The 22153-nt window shown below is 42.4% G+C and overlaps 2 protein-coding genes across 8 annotated transcripts in view; one reads left to right on the forward strand and one right to left on the reverse strand.

Annotated features, from left to right (window-relative positions):
- The window catches only part of INTS6 (integrator complex subunit 6), a 38241-nt gene extending 29371 nt beyond the window's left edge, over positions 1 to 8870 (reverse strand). For 5 of the 7 annotated variants that reach the window (XR_014942140.1, XR_014942139.1, XM_085536223.1 and 2 more), the window contains exons 1-3: positions 8010 to 8530; positions 7731 to 7808; positions 6968 to 7117 (exon numbers count right to left, since the gene is read on the reverse strand). Coding sequence is in view for 5 of the 7 variants with exons in the window: in XM_085536223.1 (XP_085392349.1) it covers positions 6968 to 7117; positions 7731 to 7808; positions 8010 to 8120 (339 nt within the window). In the remaining 2 variants the exon portion in view is untranslated. Of the gene's footprint in view, positions 1 to 6967; positions 7118 to 7730; positions 7809 to 8009 lie in introns of all 7 variants that reach the window. The other 2 variants (XM_015851859.3, XM_085536222.1) reach the window with 2 other exon arrangements.
- The window catches only part of WDFY2 (WD repeat and FYVE domain containing 2), a 64562-nt gene continuing 50139 nt past the window's right edge, over positions 7731 to 22153 (forward strand). The window contains exons 1-3 of the mRNA XM_085536227.1: positions 7731 to 7833; positions 14629 to 14703; positions 15254 to 15450. The gene's annotated coding sequence lies outside the window, so the exon portion shown is untranslated. The remainder of the gene's footprint in view (positions 7834 to 14628; positions 14704 to 15253; positions 15451 to 22153) is intronic.

Genomic DNA, 22153 nt, shown 5'->3' on the forward strand with positions numbered 1-22153 from the left:
GTATGTGTATATACTATAATTTAAACATTACCTATTTTAATTCAGCTGTAGGCACTAACCCTATTTCCCCACTGGAAAAACGTAGGCTTAAATCTACAGCAGACTGCAGGTTTATGCTTGCCAGGGCAAATCAATTAACTGAGGCAGAGACACTACCTCTAGAATAAAAACAACAGGTGCTTAGATAACATTCTTGAGTTCTCATTATCTTTTAGATAAAAATTGCTATACATTTTTGAAAAGTCTAGTCCATTAGGGGTTAGATTTACAGTACCAGGCATCCCTTCTTAATTCTTAAGGTAAAGCATACAAACAATAAGACACCTGAAATCCTACTTGCTGGCAGTTTTTGGCATTAGACTGGTATCAAGACATTGATACATATAAAATACTTCATCAATACACACAAACTATCTCCTATCTCATATAGTAGGTTTTCTTGAAACGAGACAGTGCTATGCTTAGGACAAAGAAAATTAGCACCATAATGACACAACGCAAACTGCATAATTGATGGAATTCTGTATTAGCCAGATGCTAATGCTCACAAATTCTATGAAATTGCAATCTGTTGCACAAACAGCAGCTGAAAACAACTTGATTAAAGGGCCACACGGTATGATGCGAAAAATCGCAACATCGAGTGCAAACATTAACATGTTCTCCAACTGGTAGATGCAGATATGGAAATATTCTGTGAACCAAAGACTCACTGTGCCGTTACAGGCACAAATACACTACAAAAGGCAGCTGTAAGCAGGCAACACAATTAGTTCCAACTGAACCTCAGTCAAATAAAGTCAGACACATAACAAGTAACAGCTCTTCCCTTCAGACTTCATAGGTACAGGCTATCCAACTACTCAGTTAAAAAACAAACAAACAAAAACCCAAAAACAAACAAAACAAAACAAAAAAAACAGAAAAACTTAAAGAGAAAACAGTGATAGATATTGGAGAAAAATACTTAGTGCTTTATAAAATGATCGATTTTTGCCTCTGCACCTATGAATATTTGGTTCCCATGCCTGGCAGTTGGCTCTGATGAAGCACAAATATAAAGAATACTTCACCTAGAGGGCACACACTTTAAGCACTGCAATGAGATAGTATACCCAGGGAGTCTATGATGGAACTGAGGCAGATACAAGGTTCAAAATAAAAAGCCAAGAGATACAATATTGGAACTCCAAACTGTCCTCTGCTGACTTGCTAGTGAGGCCAAGTACCAGCCTGACACAGACACCTACAGCAGCTGCTGAAGTGCTGGCAGCCTGCCCCCACCTGATCCCTAAAAATCAAAGTCACTGCTGACACATTATGGCACTGACCCTTCCAAATCCAATTTATTGAAATATCAAGCACTTAAAGAATCAAAGGGGCTAAATCATATTTGATACTCAGAACATGAGGAAGTACCTCAATTCTTCCTGCTAATGAAAGAGATGGATGAGATCATTTTAACCAGGAAAAGCACAGTATTTTGTGTAAGGCTGCTTTTTCAATTCTTCCTTTAAAACGTACTGGATTAGAAGTAGATGAGTGATTTTAACTACACCTAAGTCTGATGTGATTATTACTCCTGAGATTCAGTGAATTTTGTTCGTGTGGGAAGGCTGAAAAGAATGCAGTCTCCCCCAGCAAGTGGGAAAAGATGCCACTGCGCTCACTATAAGATACGATAAAACTACCTGCAAATTCGAATCATTTTAACTATGGACCAGATGATGGACTTGTAAACTACAGCCTAAAAACTATAAATTAGTAAACTGTGCTTAACTTCATCATATAGGAGGTGAGGAAGGTTGATTTTCCACCAGCATTCCACATAAGTCTTTGACATAATAAGCATTTAAATCTATGCTATGGCGATTTCTACTCTATAGAATATTCATAGTCTATTTTCTTTAAGTATTTCTGCCATTATTATATTTAAGTTTGCTATGTTGTTTTCTGTTGTCTGAAATACTCTACTTTTATGTTTATTGGGAAAGGCAAAAAGAGAATGGGAGATCTTCACCAAGAGTGTAAAGCTCTGCCTCTACCAGCATGAAAAGCAAAGCTCTGTGTAACCATGCAGGCATGACAAAGCAGGAAATGCTAATCTAAACTTTGGTTCCAAATTTGGATGCACATTCAACACAAGCCATTCCAGTGCAGCGTTTATGACCCCAAAATGCCAAGACAAAAGGCATGCTTGATGGATTTTGACTTTTGGAAGCAAGGAATTCCACTAACGACCCTTAAAAAATAATCAGAAAATAAAGCTGTTCAACAGAACATGCCACTGCTAAAACATAACATCTGTAAAGACCAGGGACAAGATTTCATATGTGTGTTTTATGCTCTTTTAAGCTCAGCATATTTTAGGGCACAGATGTGCAACAAATAAGGAGTCACACTACAGCGTGTGACTTAAAAACTGAGGTGTAACTACAAGCACAATTAGAACTGATCTCCTAAGCATGCTATCTATGCGTACTTGGAACATGAGTGTATTTAAGCTATTATAGCCAAACATGTCTCTAAAAAACAACTCTAAGCTTCACTGTGTGAACACATTGACATTAGTGCTACCCTAGCTACAAATGGGCCTAACTGTATATTCAGAGAAATGCAGAGTAGCAACTAACCTAAGGTTTGATGCTCATGCATTGTATGAATAGAAGCTTTGGGAAGAAGACCAAAAAGGCCACTGCATGCAGGGCGCCTTTCAACTTCCAAATCAGAAATGGTTATTGCTAATCCTTACCGTATTTCTAAACTCTCAAAAGACCCATAAGCAATTCACATTTCAAAATGTCTTAATTACACTTTTCCAGGTATGCGAAATCAGTGTAGGGAAAAAAAAGCTCGCACTAAAACTGGGCATGAACTGTAATAGTCACCAAAAACGCACTTCCATTTTTTAAATAGGGAGTTCACCTTCCCCATCAGTGGGAATGAAAAGTGTGTCTCTCAGATCCACTTGGAAGTATTACTGCTGGCCATTTTGTTCCAAAACAATTACATGTTAGCGTGTGCTTTTGTACCACCATGTTTAACGCGTGAAATTCATCTCTGAGCCAGTTTGTCCGTATCAATAATTATGCTGCCGAAGATATGATCAAGTTAATTCAGTGAGATAAAAAGCTCATTAAAAGTTTCTGCTATTGAAAAGTTTTCTACTAGCAATAATGAAACTTCATCCTGAAAAAGGAAAAAAAAATAGAAAAACAGGGGAAAAAAAATATACCAACACAACGACTTCGAAAATCCTTAATGCTTTTTATCCTCTCAAGCCTCATTTGATGTAATAATTAAAAAACAGAAAGAGACCTTCATTAAGCAGATAACAAAGTGAAACATGGGGTTTCAGATAATCAGACCTTTAGCAATTTCAAACATCCATCAGTTTCATTTTTAGTAGTGCTGTGTTGGTCCTTTGCATGCAAGTTTAAAATACCAGTGATGCATTTCACCTACCTTAGCTTCACTGCTCATTCTTAGAAGCTTGACTAGAAACTGCAAACAGCTGAAGTAAATAGCTGGTTCAGTTCAGCCACTTGTTTATATTTTGCTGTGTTATTTAATAGATACACTCATGTTTTCTGTTTTCACAGAAAGAATAATTCAAGAAAGACATCACTAATATTTAATCCTACCATTACCTCTAGCAAGCTGCATTTGTATCACTCAAAAAGACACAGTTAAATTCTAACTACACTGCTGAACTTGTAACTTGTATCACTGAACAAGTCACAGCAGTAAGATTGAGGAGTATATTCCAAAAGGATGGAAAACCTGCTAGAAATAAGCTCAGTATCTGACTACCCAAAACAATGGGGAAAAGATGACAAAAGGAAGTCAATTAGCTAAAACTGGGCTAACAAAGTACTACGTTCTGTGTGATATGACAGTGATCCTACTGAACTGTGCATGTTTAAATTGCTTTCTTCCTAAATATATCAGAACCCTGTGAATTTTTCCTAAGTTTTCTATAACAATGCAGGAGGTGAAGAGGAGCATTATTTTTAGCAAAAAGCTGACACCTTATTTGAAGGTTCATTCTTTTGCTATTATCATCAGGACAAAACATAGCGTGTGCAAGAAATTACTGCTGGACTCAAGAAATATAAAGCAGTATATCAGTCTGCAAGTGTTGTAAAACTTAAAGGAATACTCACCTGAAAATATTTACTTTCAAAATCCCTTAATAAGCTGACCGTTAAGAACATTATTTTTTATTTTCCTTTTTTCTGTTATACTGCCTCCTTGTATACCTGTGTGTGCATGCTGGTGACAGAAGCCCTCAAATTTGATCTAAAAATCCGCTAGGTAAAACAAAAGGCTTACAAAAACATACTACAGCATTAATATCAGAAACAGGTTTTAAAGATATCTTCCAGATTCTTGATAATCTAATGATGCTGACCATGTCCCTTTAAAATCTGAACACAAGATACTATTATCAGCTACTGTAGCTGTACACTCAATCATCATAAGCAACTGAGTGCTTATTTACTGAAGAATAATGGTAAATATTCATTAAACTATAAACATTAATTTTCCAAGAAAATGTGAAGATTTTCCTCAATTTCAGAATGACCAGTCATCACTCTTGTTCAGGAAGTCAGCTGATGGAGAACTCTGGTCTACTTAGAAAGAAATCAAGCATAGTGAGTCACACTGCCATTTAAACAAACAGTTCAAAGTTAGCATGGAGACAAGACATCATGCTGCTGGATGACTTAACTAAACAACCCTACCGTGTTCATAATGTGCCTTGTCATTTTTATGTATAAGGGTTTGTTTTACAACTCATACATGTGAAACAAACAGAAGAAGATTGTCCATACAACCAAAAACCAAGCATGTTACTGAGATGTTAAGTGAGATTCTTCCCAGAGAAAAGCTCAATTAATGTTTGGACTTATTACTTCACATAGCAACAAACCTAAAATAATCTAAATGTTGCGTTTCTCTAAAATTATCTGTTCCTCCACTCTAAGATAATCACTCTCCAAACATTTAAATATAGTTAAGTAAAATACTCAAATATTCTATGATCTTCTTACTTTTAATTGACAAAGAAATAAATGGATCTGAGTTTTAAAAAAAAGTATTTTGAATGCCACTGAGAATTCTGGTGATTTTTATTATCCTGACTTCATAAGCCTCTCTTCCCGCATACATTTAGATGCAGATTTATCTTCAGACATTCAGGTAGTAGACTTCAACAATAAGAAGCCTGATGGATAATGTGACCTTTGGCTCAAAGGTCAACTTGAGGCAAGTGAACTGGCCTGCATCTCATCCTGTGAGTGCCGACAGACCAGCTAAGAGCTACAGAATTTAATTTGATTTATGAAAATCTGCTACTTTGATTAGTAGATCCAGAATGGGAACCAGATACTTCAGTGGCAGATGATCTGGCACTTGTAATATACCCATCTATTTTTGCAGATGCTAAAAGAAGTCAAAGTTCTACTCAGTCACTTGACTGTGAATTTGGACGCCTCTTCAACAGTCCATTCCATGCATGGAGCAAATAGCATGCCTAACCACGGTGGGCTCGAACACAGAATACCTCCAACCAAAACAAACTAGGCAGTAGCTCCGCAGACAAAAGAGCAACAACTTGCAATAATGAGAACTACTAACTGGCCAAAATAGTCATGACCACTCAATTACCCACTGGGCTAAGTACTTGAGCCTAGATGGTTCACTCAGTGTAAATTATATGACACGGGTTTCACATATTTCTTCATTATCAATAGAAACAGTAAAGAGCACGTATTCCATGTATGTATCTGCTATGGTAGATGTTTCAAGAAGATTTGCATTGCTAATGTAACAAAGAAAAATGGCAGAAAATGGGAAAGATTAGTACACAGAAGAGGACAGCAGATGGTAATAGACAAGAAAAACTAGCCATGTGTGGAACTAGCTTTTTTTTCTTTGAAGTTTCATCACCAAACTGGCATTCTAAAAATGTTTAGACTCACTTAATCACCTAGTGGGCAAGCCATACAGTGCAACATGAGATAGACCTCCTTCCTAAACAAACATGGCGTGTTATCATAAACCGCACTCAGACGGGGAAAAGGGAGGGAGAAAACAGGGACTTATTTTCACAGCCACATCCCCATGGTAAATACCAAGAGCAGTAACTAATCCTCAGAGAGCAGATGAAACATTACATGAGAAAAGATACGAAAAGGGGAGATTGACTTTAGCACATCCCACGTGAAAGATACAGGGTATACTTTGCCCAGTACTGGTAACATCTTCTATGCAAAACAAATCCAGGGTCTGATCCAGTGCCACAAAGAATTGGGTATGCTTCTTAAAGTGCATATTTTAACCTAGAGTTAAGGGCTTGTAGCAAGTCATACTACTGAGCAAGGGAACACTGGACCTTCCCAGTAGTAGTTCTGCCTTAAAGGGACAGCTGCCATACAAGCATTTGAAAATCAGAGCTTCCTAAGGTTCTACTATAAACATGAATATGAAAAGAGAGGTATTCAGAGAAGTGTTGAAGTAAACTCACTGGAAAATAACGCTTTAAAAGAGATGTGCTCAGCTTAGCACTTTAGGTGCTTTAGTGCTGTCAGACAAAATAGCCCATCTCCCAAATTGTACGTAACTGATCATACAGCACTATATACAGAAATCAATGTTTTGAAGGCCTCATTGGGCTCATCAGTTAAGGTTCTGGAATTTGTCACCAAAAAAAAACACTACAAAGTTTAACTGAGAAGGTCAACTGCAGCTTACATAGTAGTTTAAAAAGAGAGTAATGAGGAGAATAGGAGGTAATAGCTGGGTACAGAACTGTAGTTAGTACCTACACTTCTTCAGACTGTCTGAACTCTGCTTGCTTTTTATGAAGCCCCTGTATTGAGTGCTTCATGAAGACACTACTTTGGGCAACCACGGGAAACGTGTGTTTTATGATTTTTCCACCTATTACCAGTCAACCTACCTGCCCATAGTTGTCTATGCCAGTTACTAATCTATTTAAGTTTAATAAATCAAAAGCTGTTCTTAGGGACTGGCCAAGAGTTGTAAGTCCTTCAGCCTGAAGGTTTTTCAGTTCATTCATGAACGTCGCATGGTTTTCCTTCCAGCCAGCCTGAAAAGAGAAACGCGAGAAGGCTTATTGGTGGAATGAGCTCGGGACGGGAACCTCCTACGGGATCGGGCTTTTCTGTTGGCTACAGCGTCTCCCTTCAACGCTAAACGAACACCTCGGAAGTTACCAGCATTCAGTAGCATTTCGTAGAGCCTGAAAAGACGGACTGAAAGAGCATGAAATGCTCTGCGTTCATCGAGTATTTCTTACAAGGGACGAAGCCACACACACTAAGAATCCTACACACCGGGCTCACGACCCCACAGAGGCGATGCCCAGCGGGTTCACCCCCCATACCCCCCCGCGTCCCGCAGCCCCCGCCCCGGAGGGTTCTCCCCTCCCTCCCCTTCCCCGCCGAACTCTCCTCGGAGTTGCTGTCACTTCTCCCAAGTTGAGCACACCTCCCCCACAGTTCCTGCCGCTCACACACACACACCACACGGGGGATATATAAAAAAAAATGTCGGCCATGTTGATGTCAGCGCCGCCGCCGCCGCTGCCCGAAGCCGTGCGTGCGCGGCGCCGCGCGGCCCGGCCCGACTGAAGGGGCGGTGCGGCGGGGCAGGAAGGAGGGCCGGGGGGCGGCGGTGGAGGGAGGGGGGAGCGGGGTTACCTTGATGGCGTAGGGAGGCTCCTCGAAAGTGACCAGCATGTACCTGTCTCCCCTGCTGGCCGGGTCCCGGGCTCGGAGCTGCGGCGCGGGGACAAAGCGGAGGGTGAGGCGAGAGGAGGTGCCGGATCTCCCCCCTCCAGGCGCGGCACTGCCCTCCCCTCCCTCCCCGACCCCCCTCCCGGTCTCTCCCGCAGCCCCCGCGCCCCCGGCCCGCAGCCCCCCGCCGCCCCCTCCCCATCTCGCTCGCTTTCGCCTCCTCTCGCCAGGCAGCGCCGGTACCTTCATGAAAGTCTCTACAGCGCCTTTGGCTATGTCCAGATAGGTGGTGCCCAGATGGGTGCGCTGGTTCATGGAGGCGGACGTGTCTATCAGGAAGAGTAAGATGGGCATAGTGCGGAGGGGCCGGCGGCCGGGCGGCTACATGGACAGCGGGCGGGAGGGAGACGGGAGAGCAGGGGGAGGAGGAGGAGGAGGAGGAGAGGCAGCCGGGGTCGGGAGAGGAGCGAGTGGCTGTGAGTGCTGTGCACGGGAAGGGCCTCCCGCTGCCCCTCTGCCGAGGCGGGGGAAGGGGGCAGCGCTGCCTGCCCTGCCCTCCTTTGTGTGAGGGGCCTGCCCAGCCCGGCACGGGCCGGGTGCTGCGGGAGCGGCGGGGAGGGCTGCGCTGCTGCTAACCTTCCCCCCCGCCACCACCGTCCTCCTCCACCGCCGCCCTCCCTCCCCTCCCCCTGTTGATGTTACTCAGAAGTTTCAGGCGGACCGGCCGCAGCCCGCCCACCCCGCCACTTTCTCTCTCTGACTGAGGCGCTTCCTCGCTCGCCGCCCGCTTTTAAGGGCGCCTGGGCAGGTCGGGACACGCCCCCTTAGGACACGTCCCCGCCCCACGTGACCGCCTCCCGGCCCCGCCATAGGGCTTCGGTAGGCCGCTCATTAGCATATTCAAATCGCCGGGGGAGGGCGGGGTTGGGGGGGATGGAGCCGCTGTGGGAGAGGGTGGGGGGGAGCGGCGCCGCCGCGCATGCGCAGTGGAGGTGGGGTGAGGGGCGGCGGGGTGACTCCATATCAGCCCCGTATCAGCCCACAGCCCCTCGAGGCCGCCGTTCTGCCGTACCCCGTGGCGTTGCTTAGCGCTCATCGCCTCCCGAGGCGTGTAGGGCGGTGCTCTCCTGATTTTGGAGGGCATTGGTGGGGTCCTAAAGGCGTTCAGAGCCACGGACCGCCCCGCTGGCTGTGAGGGGACACCGCGAGGCCGGGCTGGTTGTGTGGTGAATTCCCATAGAGCCGCTCTGCAGTTTCACTTGGTGTGAAAAAAAAAAAAAGATTAAAAAAAAACAAACGGGCTGCCCTTAACTGTGACCTTTTCCCTACGCGCAGGCAGAGATTAACACTGCTGTGTCCCTTTGATCCGTGCTCAGGCACTCCGAATTTACTATAAATCACATCGTTGTGGAGTCTTTCCAGCCAATTAATGCTGAAGATTGAGCTCTCCGTCCTTTGGAGGTTTCTGTTTGTTTTTCCCCACAATTGTGTCTGTGCTGTTCCTGCTCTCCCAGCCTTGGAGCGCTGACTCCAGAGCCATTTCTTAGCATTATCTGTTCAGGAGATTGTGCTGCTTCCTTTCTGGCTGATGTTTTCCCCTGATCCAGCTGATGTGCTCCCACAGCCGTTCTCTAGAAGGTACGAAGCCACTGTACTTCTTAAGATAAAATTGGCAGCGTCCTGGTTTGAATCATTTCATTCTTCCAGGCAACATTTCTGTCTTGTTAGGCAAGAGCTGTTTTGGGCTTCTTTTTTTTTTTTTTTCTTTTTTAAAGACTAATGAAGATTAGCATTTAGTTTCTAGGAAGGTTGGAAAGACAGAGGTGGAATCACATTTTCATTACAGGTGTGTCCTTGTGCCTGTGAATAGATATTTTGCCTTTCCTACTGGCACCTGTGACCTGTGCCATCCATCCTGAGGCACTGGGGCAGCGTCGAGGATATTGTCTTTTATCCTGGGTCGCTGCTAGGAGCCACTAAAGAATCTCCAGCAGAAGTCCTATGAGATCAGTGACAAAACTCTCTTATTTGGAGTGGTGGGGGGGGGGGTAATGAAATTTGACAACTATGTTTCTTCAGTGCTAACAGCCTGTGTCATGAATATTTCTCAACCTGGTAAGTGTGGCCAAGCTTGTACTCACTGATTCCCAAGCTGCTTGTTTCTTTCCAGCCATTCATTTTTAGAGCTCCAGTAGCTGTCCTGTATCTTGTGACCAACAGCAAGGCTGTTCTAGTCTGGGTTCTACTGGTAAACCGAACCGCTGCTGTTAGAAGAAGTGAACCAGAAGATGCTGCCAAGGCACGTTGCTGGATTGCTCTGGAATCAGCTGCATGCCAGGCTCCATTATGCAGTTAAAACCTCTGGACTACTGGAAAGACTTGGCTCACAGTCTCTTTGTGTCCACAGCTGTATTATGAGATGTCCTTCCCTTCAGCTCTCCACAGTTATCTGACTGTCAGGTGTGCAGCTCTTGAAGTCAGCAGCACTGCCTGCCTTGAGGCTGGTGATCATCTCCCTGAGGTGGTGGGATTCAAGTTGTTAAGCAAAGGCCGTAATGCTGCTTTAACAAATCGTGCCTTGGGATTAGTAACTTCACTTGGGAGTCAAGTTGAGTGATTGCATGATGTTGGCCTCTTAATTGGCTTCCTTTTAAATCTCTTACACAGGCACATTCCTTCAGACATGCCATCTTCCCTCCTATTTGTGTATCTATGATTTTTCATTGACTGTCTTTTAATGAAAGAGCATCTTTTACATGGAAAACTTCAGGGAGGTCGCCTCCTCCAAAGTGCAGGGGAAAAATACTACTACTAATAATAAAAAAGTAAGGAATTTTAGAATACTTGCCATACCAGGAAAACATGAAAGGCAGCCTGAGACATGGAGACTCTGTGCAAGGCCTGGAAGGTCATTTGGAATTTTTAGTTTTGTTGCCAGTAAGTGAAAGAGTGTGCGTGGGGGTAGGGAAGGAAAGACCTATTAACTCTTAGCAGTAGAGTCAGTCATAAAACAGCAAGAACTCTGCACTGACTTTAAATGTGGAAGCAGTAGGTACGTCGTGTTTTCCTTACCAGCATGAGAAGAAGGTGGGACTGGAGCATCTGGGCTTATTCTATCCCAGTTTCCTCAACCCACAGATCATCACTGATAAAAGAATCCCACAGACAAAACTCACGCAGCTCCAATGGGATTTATACAAGCAGAAACGCTTTATGAATTCTGTACATGCTTTCTTTTTGCTATTATCTTTGAAGCCATTTGGAACATTGAGTTCTTTCTGTGCATGTGATATTAGATCCATATTAGATCCCCTATAGGGCAGAATGAAGGATAGTTTTGTGTTGTCTGTGGCAGGCATTACTTTTCTGCTGGGAGCTGGCCAATTTGATTAATATCGAGAAAGATTCTTTCAAAGAAAGATAATCAACCCAAGCCTAAGCGTGTATCAGCCTCTTGATGTGAGAGCCATAATGGCTAGTGCTGCCATCAGAGCCACATTTATAAATCAGTACAAGGGACTTGCTATGAAGGAACAAAACTGAGCGGTATTAGTGCTTATTACTGATACAGCTGATGCAGCTGAGCAGCAAGAGAGTGTGAAACTCTATCACTGAAAACAGATGCATCTTTCTTTGATTTCAGCCCTTCTGCATGGTGGGCAAAATTATACCCCTCAGATTCCCTTTGGTCTTCCTTTAGCCAAGCTCTGTGCATTTGGTTTATTTGCTTTATTCATACATAAAACACCATTTTCCACTCGTCTTGAACTCGACTACATGCAAACTTATATTACCTCACTTCTTTTTTTCCCCTCTTCTTCAAAATTGTTCCCAAAGAGAAACTGTAATTCAGGTAGCTATAGAGCTATAGAGCTATAGAGAAGACTGGGCTCAGATAAGATCTTATCCCTAACATTTTTTTTTTTCTGAAAGGTGACATTAAGATAATTTGATCTCAATTTTTTTAATCTCTATTCCAGGACTTTGACCAAGAATGCCTATCCTTCTAAAATTTGCAGAGGCAGCTGTCTGCCTTGGAGACTGTCTAGCACCTTTTAGAAGCCTGTACTTTGGCTTTCACAGCACAGCAAGACTACACCACTCTGCAGAATGATGACCCCTAAAAGAAGTTGCATTCTGGCTTCTCTTGGCCCATTTTCAAACACAATTTCGTTTTCAGTGCCCGTGGATCGGGAAGCCCAGAGGACAGCTCTTGAAGCTTCCTAAGGGTTTTTGTATTCCCCACCACTACTTCATTCATCCAAATCCCTTGCTGTTTCCTGGCTCAATAGTTGGAAGCACAGAGAACAGCAGTGTGCCATCCAGGGTTAGAATAGTTAATGTGGACTTCCAAGGAAATTGGGGTTAGGGTAGTTTGAAATAGTTTGTTTTCCAACTGCCCAGACCAAATGTGGGCACCAAGAGATGAAGTTCATGAATATTTGTGAAATACTTAAGCTTTTCAAGAGTGAGTTGTGATGGGAGTGCAGAGTAAGATTATTTTCTGAGGAAAAACTAATCTCTTTGAGGACCATCTGTGCTGTGACAGCGGAAGTCAGTCAATTAACTATGGAAAGGTTTTAGGGCACCTGAATAGAAGAGAAAGGTAAAATCATATTAGACTGTTTATTTGATATCTTCCTTTGGTATTACTGGCCTTAGATTGAAAGGGCTATTTGTTGTCTTCATATGTTTTTAACAGTGTTTAACAGAGCAGGACCTGTTGTACTTGGCACTTTAGAGAAACGTTAAATTTAACACGGAGAAAACTGCTTGAAACAAACATTTCAAGATTACGGTTCTAATAAGGCAGTAGAATTCTAGTCGATTTACAGTCTTAACATGTCCTTCCTGATGTGCAACATTGCTCCTTTCACTTCAGGTAGGATCCTGGTCAAGAACAAAAGCCTGTCACAGCTCCAAGCCTTTACATTTATTCTCTTGGGTAATTCAGCTAGCAGTGACAAAACCTGAAGAGAAGAGAAAACACTTTCTGGCATGTGAAAGCAAAGTATTTTTACCTTTTTTTTCTTGAATTCATTCTCTGTCTTTGAGATGCTGATAGCAGCAGTCCACTTGATTCCTGATGGTACCACAGCTCCTAGGGGAAAATACAGGTACAGACTTCTCATCTTCCCTTCTCTCCCCAGGCCATGAAAACAGGAAGAGTTTTCTGCATTCACAAAAACAACGGGTCTGAGGAGTCTTTTGCTTATTATGCCAGGGGAAAAAAGAAATCCTGTCATCAGTACGGCCAGAATAATAATATTAATAAAATATTAATTAAAACAATAGTTACATATGTCAGATAGTCTGTGAGGGATTGCTTACAGAAATCTCTGCTTTTTAGCTTTTAGTTAGCATCCTGACTTTTAGTTTTCTCACTTTTCCAGCCCTGGTTAAAAGCTCCTGTACGTATGATGGGTTAATTCAGCTCTTCACACAAATACATGTTACACACACTGCTGCCAAGTGCCCTCTCCTCAGAATGTCCAGTACAGAATTAGGATAATATTTGCCCACATCATAATTCTTTACCAATTTTCAGGTAGCTGTTTCCTCAAGAGGTCAGTGCTCTGCCTATACCCACTGACCTGAGCGATCCTACTTGTCACCATTCCAGTGACTTCTTTTGTTTGTTGCCTTAAGCATTCTTTCTTGCCTGCATTGCAAAGTTTCAGTAGCCACGGAAATCATATCCCTTCTGAAGGGTTGCACCCTCCTGCACATTTCATAGCATAGCAACGTAACTCTATTGCCATGGATCCCAGACATGGGCGTGCAGAATTTATCCAACTAATCAAGTGGTGTAGGGACACCAATTCCAGCTACAGTCGGCTTGGAGCATGGAGTGGTTACAGCTAAAAATATTCTACAAGCACTTTGCAGGGAGGCAAAACAATGAGGTCTGTTTTATTTATTTTGAATGGCCAATGTAATCGGCACTGTCATAGTAAACTAGAAGGCAGAATTAAACATTCATCTCTAATATGTTTCCCACTGAAGTACCACACCTGTATTCAGTATTTGAGAGCTAGGAGTTCTTTCTTTACAGTAGTGCCGTGCGGTACAAGTTTATTATCCAGCCTTTACTCAAAATGTGATTGTTATGCATTGCCATCTTTTGCCCCAAAGCAAAATGCGCTGCAAAAGAAAGATGTATTTGGTTGCTCTCACTGAAACAGCTGGTGTGACTGGTGTCAAATGGAATAAATGCCTGTTGGTCTGACTTTTGCCACTTAGTGATTAATGAAAACTTATCAAATCTCATCAAGTAATTGGAGCTCTCTACAAAGGCCATCTATAAAGCAAAGACACGGGTATTCTAGAATAAAACAAACCTGATAAAAAGTAAAGCATCTTTTCATGTGAGGAAAAAAATGTTTTTGTCTGTATTCCCTGATTTAAAGCACTTTTGGTTAGATGCTTGGGACTGTTTGTTGAGCATGATATTCAAAAGATACAATTAAAACAAAAGGAGATTGGTTTGTCTCTGCTTTTAGATGCATGTTGAAGCCCTGATATAAAACTTACTTGTTATAAAGGTCCAAAGTCTTGCACAGTTAATTCAAATAGATTCTACAGTGAGCAAATCTGCTTGGCAGCAACGTGCAGAAAGTGACTTCTTGTAGAAAAATCCCAAATGCGAAGGAAAGACACTTAAAACATTGCTTTGAAAAGTATAAAAGGATAAATCTTACCAAGATGAAAACACAAAAGCATTTCTCACAAGGAAAATTTTAGAAGAGAGTTGACACCGGCTTGTAATGAACCTTGAATTGTAAGTGTAACCTTTCTTCATAATAACAGTCTTCATCCAGCAGCACTGTTTGGTCAGTAATGGGTTCTTTTGTTGTTGCAGATGGCTTTGAATTTCATGATGTTGCAATCGGAAAGCCTTGAACGCTTCAGGATCAGTTCTAATATTTTCCTGTTGGTAAGCCATTTTAAAGTCAATATAGAGTTTATGGTTATTTTCCAAACACTGATCCAAAATGAAAAGTCCAAGAAATCCCTTCCCATAATTCACACTGACGCTAAGCGTACACTTCTCTAGTTCTGGCAAAGCATATTGTGTACACTGGTTGTGCTTTGAGAGTAACGCTTTCCCTGAGATCCTCCTGCTCCTTCCATCCCCTGAGGTATTTCTATTTGCTGTTATTTCTGCTTTGTGAGGGCCTTGACACTGTTGTATGTGTTCATGTCTGACTGGTTTACGAGAGCTGTGAATATTCAGCTACCACTGATCTACCTAACTGTGGTCTTGAAGGAAGATGGAGGTTAATAATGCAAAAGAGACAGATCTGGGCTTTTAAATGTAACATACATTGCATCCCTTTTCACAGTACTGTGATTTTTCTTTTCCCCAATTTATTTTCTTTTCCTTGACCAATGTTTCATTCATGTCTTCTATTTCAGGTCCTCTCTATCTCATCTTTTTTCCTCCAATAAAGTTACAGTATCTTTTTCTCGATGTTTTATCTTAGATACTCAATGTGGCTCTCCACGGCTGGCTGAGAGAAAAGAGCCCAAACTGCTCATTTGCCCTGACAAGTCTTCACTCCCTGTGTTTCTGATGATTGGCTGTGCTCCGTGCTTGACTTCAGCAGCAGCTAATAAGTAACTCCTGATCCAGCAAAACTTCCAAAGGTTGACAGATATCACTTGAGTTTCCATTTCAGAGGTAAGTGACAGCCCTTTAACCTGATTACAGTAAAGGGCAGCAGTACTGGGCTCGCTTGTGGTCCTCTACCGAACAGTTAAGTTAGAGGGAAAGGGACAATATTCCTTTTTGAAGAGGAGCTAAGATCTGTTGTGCTTTAATTATGTATCATCTGGAATGCTCCAGCCTATTTCCACCATAGTGCCGTTTTTATTTTATTTTTTTCCCATTGCTACATCTTCTCATCATTTCCTAAGTCCCTTTTTTCAATATTGAAATCTATTACCCATGTAGCAACATGTTTTACAGTAGTTTTCACTGTGATATTTGCAGGCTTTATTTCTGTCCAGTTGGCTTTATCGCAGCTTTCCTCTAATTGCTATGGCCCAGTTTGCCACAATGTCAGTTACTCTGTGAAGTATGTAACTGTAATTGTGACCACTGTCTAAAGCTGTTCCTTATCACACAGAGTGATCCAGCAGACCGCTGTCACTAGCACTGAACTTTCCTGTAATTCTGATGTTATTGCAAATTCCTCCCCAGCTGGCAGTAAGATGTCTTGTATGGCTTTTTCTATGCTTGAATTCTCTGTTTTCTGGATTGTGAAATTATCCTCTGCATAATTCAAGAATCTTATCATGATCCGTGTTTATCAGAATGTGTTATCCAGCAGTCTGGACAATTAATGGCCTCTGTAAATATGGCTCTGTGATTTCTTGCTGCTGATGGTCCAAGAACTTTTAGTTCTTCTCCTACAAGTCAGCACTAGGGCAGCATGCCACTGCTTCCTAAAAAATAAAGCATAAAAAGTATATATATCTCCCCTTCAGAATTGTCTTGCCTAGAAGAAGTGCCATTCCTCCCTCATTCTCTTTTGAATCTTTATGTACAAGTATGTTTTCATATATAAATGTGCATGCTTGCATTTTTTTTCTGGTTTAAAACAAACAAACAAACAAAACCCATGAATAAAGTACACTGAAATGAATCAAAATATAGTTTCAAAGAAAAAGCACTGCTACAGAAACAAGCCAGAGCTGACAGTGTCAACCCTCAAGCTGGGGGAAGAGTTAAGTAGCTAAAGAAATCCACAATAGGAAAATCTTTGGCCATCACTTTTACATATATTCAAGTGTAGTCTTACAGGAGGGTTTTGAGGCATTGCAGCCAGATCATTAGCCCTGGGTAGTGATGCGCACACACTGTGACATCGCATGGCAGCTGGACAACTGTTCCCTCCTCCTACCTCACCATTCAGATTAGGACCTAGCCCTACACAGAAAAGTTGTCCTAGCTTGTCATCTGTTTTTCTGCTTCTTCAGTTCCAGTGGAGAGAATCTGGACTGTCTGCACATGAAAAGGTTGTTACCTTTAAGCTTTTAGTGCAAAATCACATTGATTTCCCTTGGGGAGGATCTGGATTTTGGCTTCTCGCTGGGGGTTGTGCTCATTGTACTGCTGGTATCTGCATACCACCAGACACTGACATATTTCTCTCCTTTCTATCTGTTAGAACATGGAAGTATTCATGACAAAATGTGGAGACTTTGGCATCATGAAAACAACACTCAGACTCCTGAGCAGCTGCCTGGGACCCCCACTGCACATGCAAAAAAGCTCAGTAGATGTCTTTCTGACACCTGCTCTTAATGGCATAAGGGTCATTGTAGCCAGACTGTTGTGTTAGGGTCCAAAACTAGGGGGAAAAAAATCATCAGCTACATTTACACTGATGCAGCAGAACTGCCAGGTCACAGCCTGGACCAATGGTTGAGCACCAGGTGAGAAGCTGTGGCTACTGCAGGGAGATCAGGTGCAAGCAATGCACCTGCGTGATGGAAAGGTGTGGACTCTGAGTTTGCTCCTCCTCTCCCTCATTTAAGGGTTGACAGCCAAGGGAACAGCATATCTCCAGAGAGTGACTGTGTTCTTTCCAAGTTATCACTGGTTGTCAGAGAGGTGAGCCAATTTTTCTTCCTTGTTATGTGCTGTTGCTCTGTAGTGTTTGTATCCCATTAGAAGCTGCTGTCATTGCCTTCTTTTGCTGTACAGCTGGTAAACTAAAGAGGCCAATGCTCAGGCACTGCTGTGTAGAGCACTCACAACTGAATTGTGAGCATGTAGCCTGGCAGTTTTGGTGCTACGACTTTCAGGACTCTCTTAAATGCTATCTGGACACGGCTTGGAAGAAAACATGGAATATGGACAGTTCCCCATGGACAGTGCGGTATAATTGTGTTTTATTGGAGGAAGATGAAAACTTAGTTCTGTGATATCAGCGTGCTATGCTGTTTGGCCTTGAAACTGAAAGGGCAAGGTCTGAAAAACAAAGAGAAAGGGTCTGTGTTGTGAACCAATAGATGTGGACATGTCCTGGAGCAAAACTTGTTGCTGCATATATAGCCTCAGGCTCTTTGGCGTTGGGGAAAGTTTTTATTTTCATTGTATGTTTTCAACATGTTTAAGCGTATACATGAATACATGCATAGTCACGTGGCTTTTCAAATTGGGAAACCCTTTTCCAATACTCACTCATTACAGCTTGAGCGTATTTACATGCTCATTATTACTGTCCTTTATCCAAGTTCTTCTCATTCAAGCACTTTATGGCCATTTCTTACAGTGTTTCTTGCTATGGTTCAGTAAAAAAGTAACTATCGTCTTGTTCCCTCCTATTACTGGGAACTTATCTAACACAGCAGATGAGCTCTTTTAACCTCAGAGCACCACCTGGCTTCGTATGGATCCTTTTGAGCACCTTCCTCGTTGACACTGATACCTGATTTAGAGCCTGTGTGTGAAAATTCCCTCATGCTGATATCAAGCGTACAATTCAAAGGCTATTCTGGTGCCATTTAGCCTCAACATCAGGCTTCTAATCTAAACTTGTGAGACCATAAAAGATTTTTTTCAGTCAGTCTCAGGGCTTTTTTTCCCCCCATTTGGACTTTCCTCATTTGCTCTCAGAGGTACAAGATAGACATTCACCAGTTCCTCAGTCTTTACAGAGGTAATAGTCAGATGGTGTTTTTACACAAGGAGGTCATCAAGTTACAGATGAGAACTGAATAATTGGTTTTCCCTTTCAAACATGTGTGGCCTCGTGTCTCTAGAGCATTTGCTGTCTTAAAAATAACAAGTATTTTTTCCTGTTTTCATAGATTTTCTCGCCTGCATACCCATTCTTCTCCTCAAAATCATATCCTCAGCTAAACCTTACTTCGATATGGATGTAAGTTCAAAATCAAAGTGTACTCTGTAGATTCTGACTATAAACTTATGAACTTACTCCAAGATATTCAAGGCAATCAGATACTTGGACTGAAATATATCTAGAATAAAAATTATGTTGATTAGGAAGAACCATGAGGCAATCAAGGAACTAAATGCTTCACAACACTGTCTACAATAGTGCCCATCTACATCTAGCATTACTGGAATGTGAGTATATGCTTACAGACTGAGAAACTCCTTGCTTCAGTGAGGGCCAGAAATGCTGATTTACTTGCTAAAATGAAGGTGACTCATAACATTTACACAGAATTAGATGAGATCAATTGAACTATCTGGGATTCAAAAAAGAATTTTTTAGCTCCTCAGACAGCCCTATTGTACTGAGTGACAAGCTCCTGAGTACACTTCAGCTTCCATGATTTTATGGAATCCTGTTCCACCGAAAGGGGAAAGTTCACCTACCCTGGTTCAGAAACTACACCAAGCTGGAAGCCCAAAATGTGAGTGATACTATAGCTGGATCAGTGAGGACAAAGGAAACAGCAATAAGACTGCATACAATGCCAGAACTGCTTATGGGGCAAAATGCATGAGCCAGGAGTTCTCATTTGCAGCCCACACACTGACACAGCATCACTTTTTTGTTCTCACATGTTCACAGTCAGTTACAAAGCCTACAGCAATTGCACGGCAGCTAAAAATTAGTGTACTTCTTCTCAGTGAGGTGCAATGCACAGTGCCTTGCACGTGTTTTAAAGCTAATCTTTATTTTTTTTCTTCAGGACTTCTACATGCAGCACAATTGATTTCTGATAGGTCCCCACTCTCTGAATGCCCACATAAAACTAATGACTGTCATAACAAACAAGTAGGATTTGTTATCCTACTTTTATTTGCTATATTTGTTTGCCTTTCTATATAAACAATGGATCTATATCTATTTCCCATGTGCTTCTAAGAATGATGTAGCATCTGAAATGAATTATTTTAGTAACTATCTCATGAAGGTTAGCGCTGCTGACAAAACAAGGCAACTGCAAAGGAGAGGATTTTAGGGACAATTTTTTGCAGTTGTGTAGAGCTACAAGTTCTGAAGAATCAGAAAATCCCATGAAGCATAAAGTGATAAAACATTTAGTTTACCAACAGAGTAGAAAATCACAGAATCACAGAACTGTAGGGGTTGGAAGGGACCTCTAGAGTTCATCGAGTCCAACCCCCCTGCCAAAGCAGGCTCCCTACACCACGTCACACAGGTAGGCGTCCAGACGGGTCTTGAATATCTCCAGAGAAGGAGACTCCACCACCTCCCTGGGCAGCCTGTTCCAGTGCTCCATCACCCTCACTGTAAAGAAGTTCTTGTGCACATTCGTGCGGAACTTCCTATGCTGTACTTTCATCCCATTACCCCTAGTCCTATCCCCACGCACTACTAAAATGACGGGCAGGAGTAGGCCACTGCTGCATTCAACGGCTACTGAGAGGTGCCTCTACTTGTTGCCAAGTGTTTTTACCTTTTGTGTGTCCAAGCCCTATGGTTCTGCATGGTTGATTGAGGAAGAGGCCTCAGAAACTGAAATCTGGCTCGCTGTCAATGGAGCAGTTTTGAATCTAAGCACTGAATCAGGAAAAGTGCAGCTTCTCTCGCACACTCGTCCCTCTTGCGGAGTGAGAGCAACTGCCATCAGTTTACTTCGTGGCTCAGAGTGGCATGCGTTTTGGCCTAAAATGGAATCAACATAAAATTATTATTTTTCTCTATGAAAAGCTTGTTCCTGGTATTATAAATATTACTCATGTATAATTGCTTGGCACTTTAGTAAAGGACTGTTTTTGTTAGTACCCACAAAAGCCAAGCTGTTCATTAAAGTTGTCCCACTCCTACTTGGTGGCCCCAAAGCTTGACAGTTGTAGCTGAAAGGTTTGCAAGGTGTCACTGTGTTGTCAGATCATGACATGATCTCCGTTTTGCAGTAGAGTTACCATTATGTCACAAGGGTAGATACTGCTTTTGGGGCTGTGCGCTTCCCTCTGGTTCTAGCAGAAGTAACAACCTTGCAGAAACAAGCATCTAAAACCAGGGCTAAGGATAGAGCTTGGAAAGGGCCATGTCCCTATGTACCACCCGCTCACCTTGTGGTCACAACAGTCACACTAGAAGCAATTACCTACCTTTTAAAACAAATATAGTTTATAAAACTCAGTAAAATCTCACTCTGCTATGCCAAAACTAGAAAAGAAAAAACGAAACTCAGCAAATAAAACAGAAGATGGAGCCAGAGAGCAACTTTTAAAGCAGAGTGCCAGAGAAGCTCTGGAACTGGTTTCAGAGGAGGAACTGCAGAAAGTAACCAAGGCTGTTTAGTCTGGGGAAAAGGAGGCTGAGGGGAGACCTTATTGCTCTCTTCCAGTACCTGAAAGGTGCTTACAGTGAGAGCAGGGATGGTCCCTTCTCACTGGTGACAGGTGACAGGATGAGGGGAAATGGCCTCAAGTTGCACCAGGGTAAGTTTAGGTTGGATATCAGGAAAAACTTTACAGAAAGGGTAGTTAAGCACTGGAATAGGCTGCCCAGGGAGGTGGTTGAGTCACCATCCCTGGATGTGTTTAAAAACTGTTTGGATGTTGTGCTCAGGGACATGATTTAGTGGAGGGTTGTTAGTTAGGGTAGTCTGGTCAGGTTGTGGTTGGATGTGATGATCTTGAAGGTCTTTTCCAACCTGAATGATTCTATATTTTAGTTCTGGTTCTGTGAACCATGTCTCCACTTATTATGACACTCCTTTCCTCGTTACACACTTCCTTGAGAGTCTGTTGGGCAAAAAGCATTGCATGTCCCCCTGCACTATGCTGCCTTCTGTATACAGTCAGCCCCTGTTTATCAGTGAACAGTGCATAGTGCCAAGTCTTGAATACAAACAAACTACAAAGGGAGCAGCGCTTGCCAGATTTCTTCAGACTTCAGTTTTAAAAGATATTTTTAAGATATGTGTCTATTCTGAAAATTGTCCATTGTATCAACACCTTCAAAGAATACCTCGCACATCTCATCAAGTAGCAAGGCAAGCATTTCTGGCCATAGATCCAGCATAGAACTCCACGTCATCCACAATAGTAGGAGGGCTGGTCTGTATCTCTGCTTCTCTGGTAGTAGTTTCCCTTCTATGAATTGCGAGAAAGGGATGTTATCTGATGTTATCATACATCCTCTGGGAAATAGCTTGAGAGTGCAGATTCATTTCCTGCAAGCCATTATCTGTTGCCTACCAGACCTTTCCCCCCACAGTACACTTGTGAACTCCACATAGTGTAGTCAAGCAGAGCTTCAGTGTCTCTCTGCTCTTGCAGGTACTGCTTGCTTGTTTAGCATAACACATTCACTTTATTAATGTTAGCTGGAGCTTAGTTTTCAGCTTTACAAATCTTGACACAACAAATACATCCCTATCTACTGAACTCATAAGCCTCCTCAGTTTTTCTGCTGACAAGC

The sequence above is a fragment of the Coturnix japonica genome, chromosome 1, assembly GCF_054131305.1.
Source record: "Coturnix japonica strain WE chromosome 1, WE-NBRP24, whole genome shotgun sequence".
Lineage (NCBI taxonomy): Eukaryota > Metazoa > Chordata > Aves > Galliformes > Phasianidae > Coturnix > Coturnix japonica.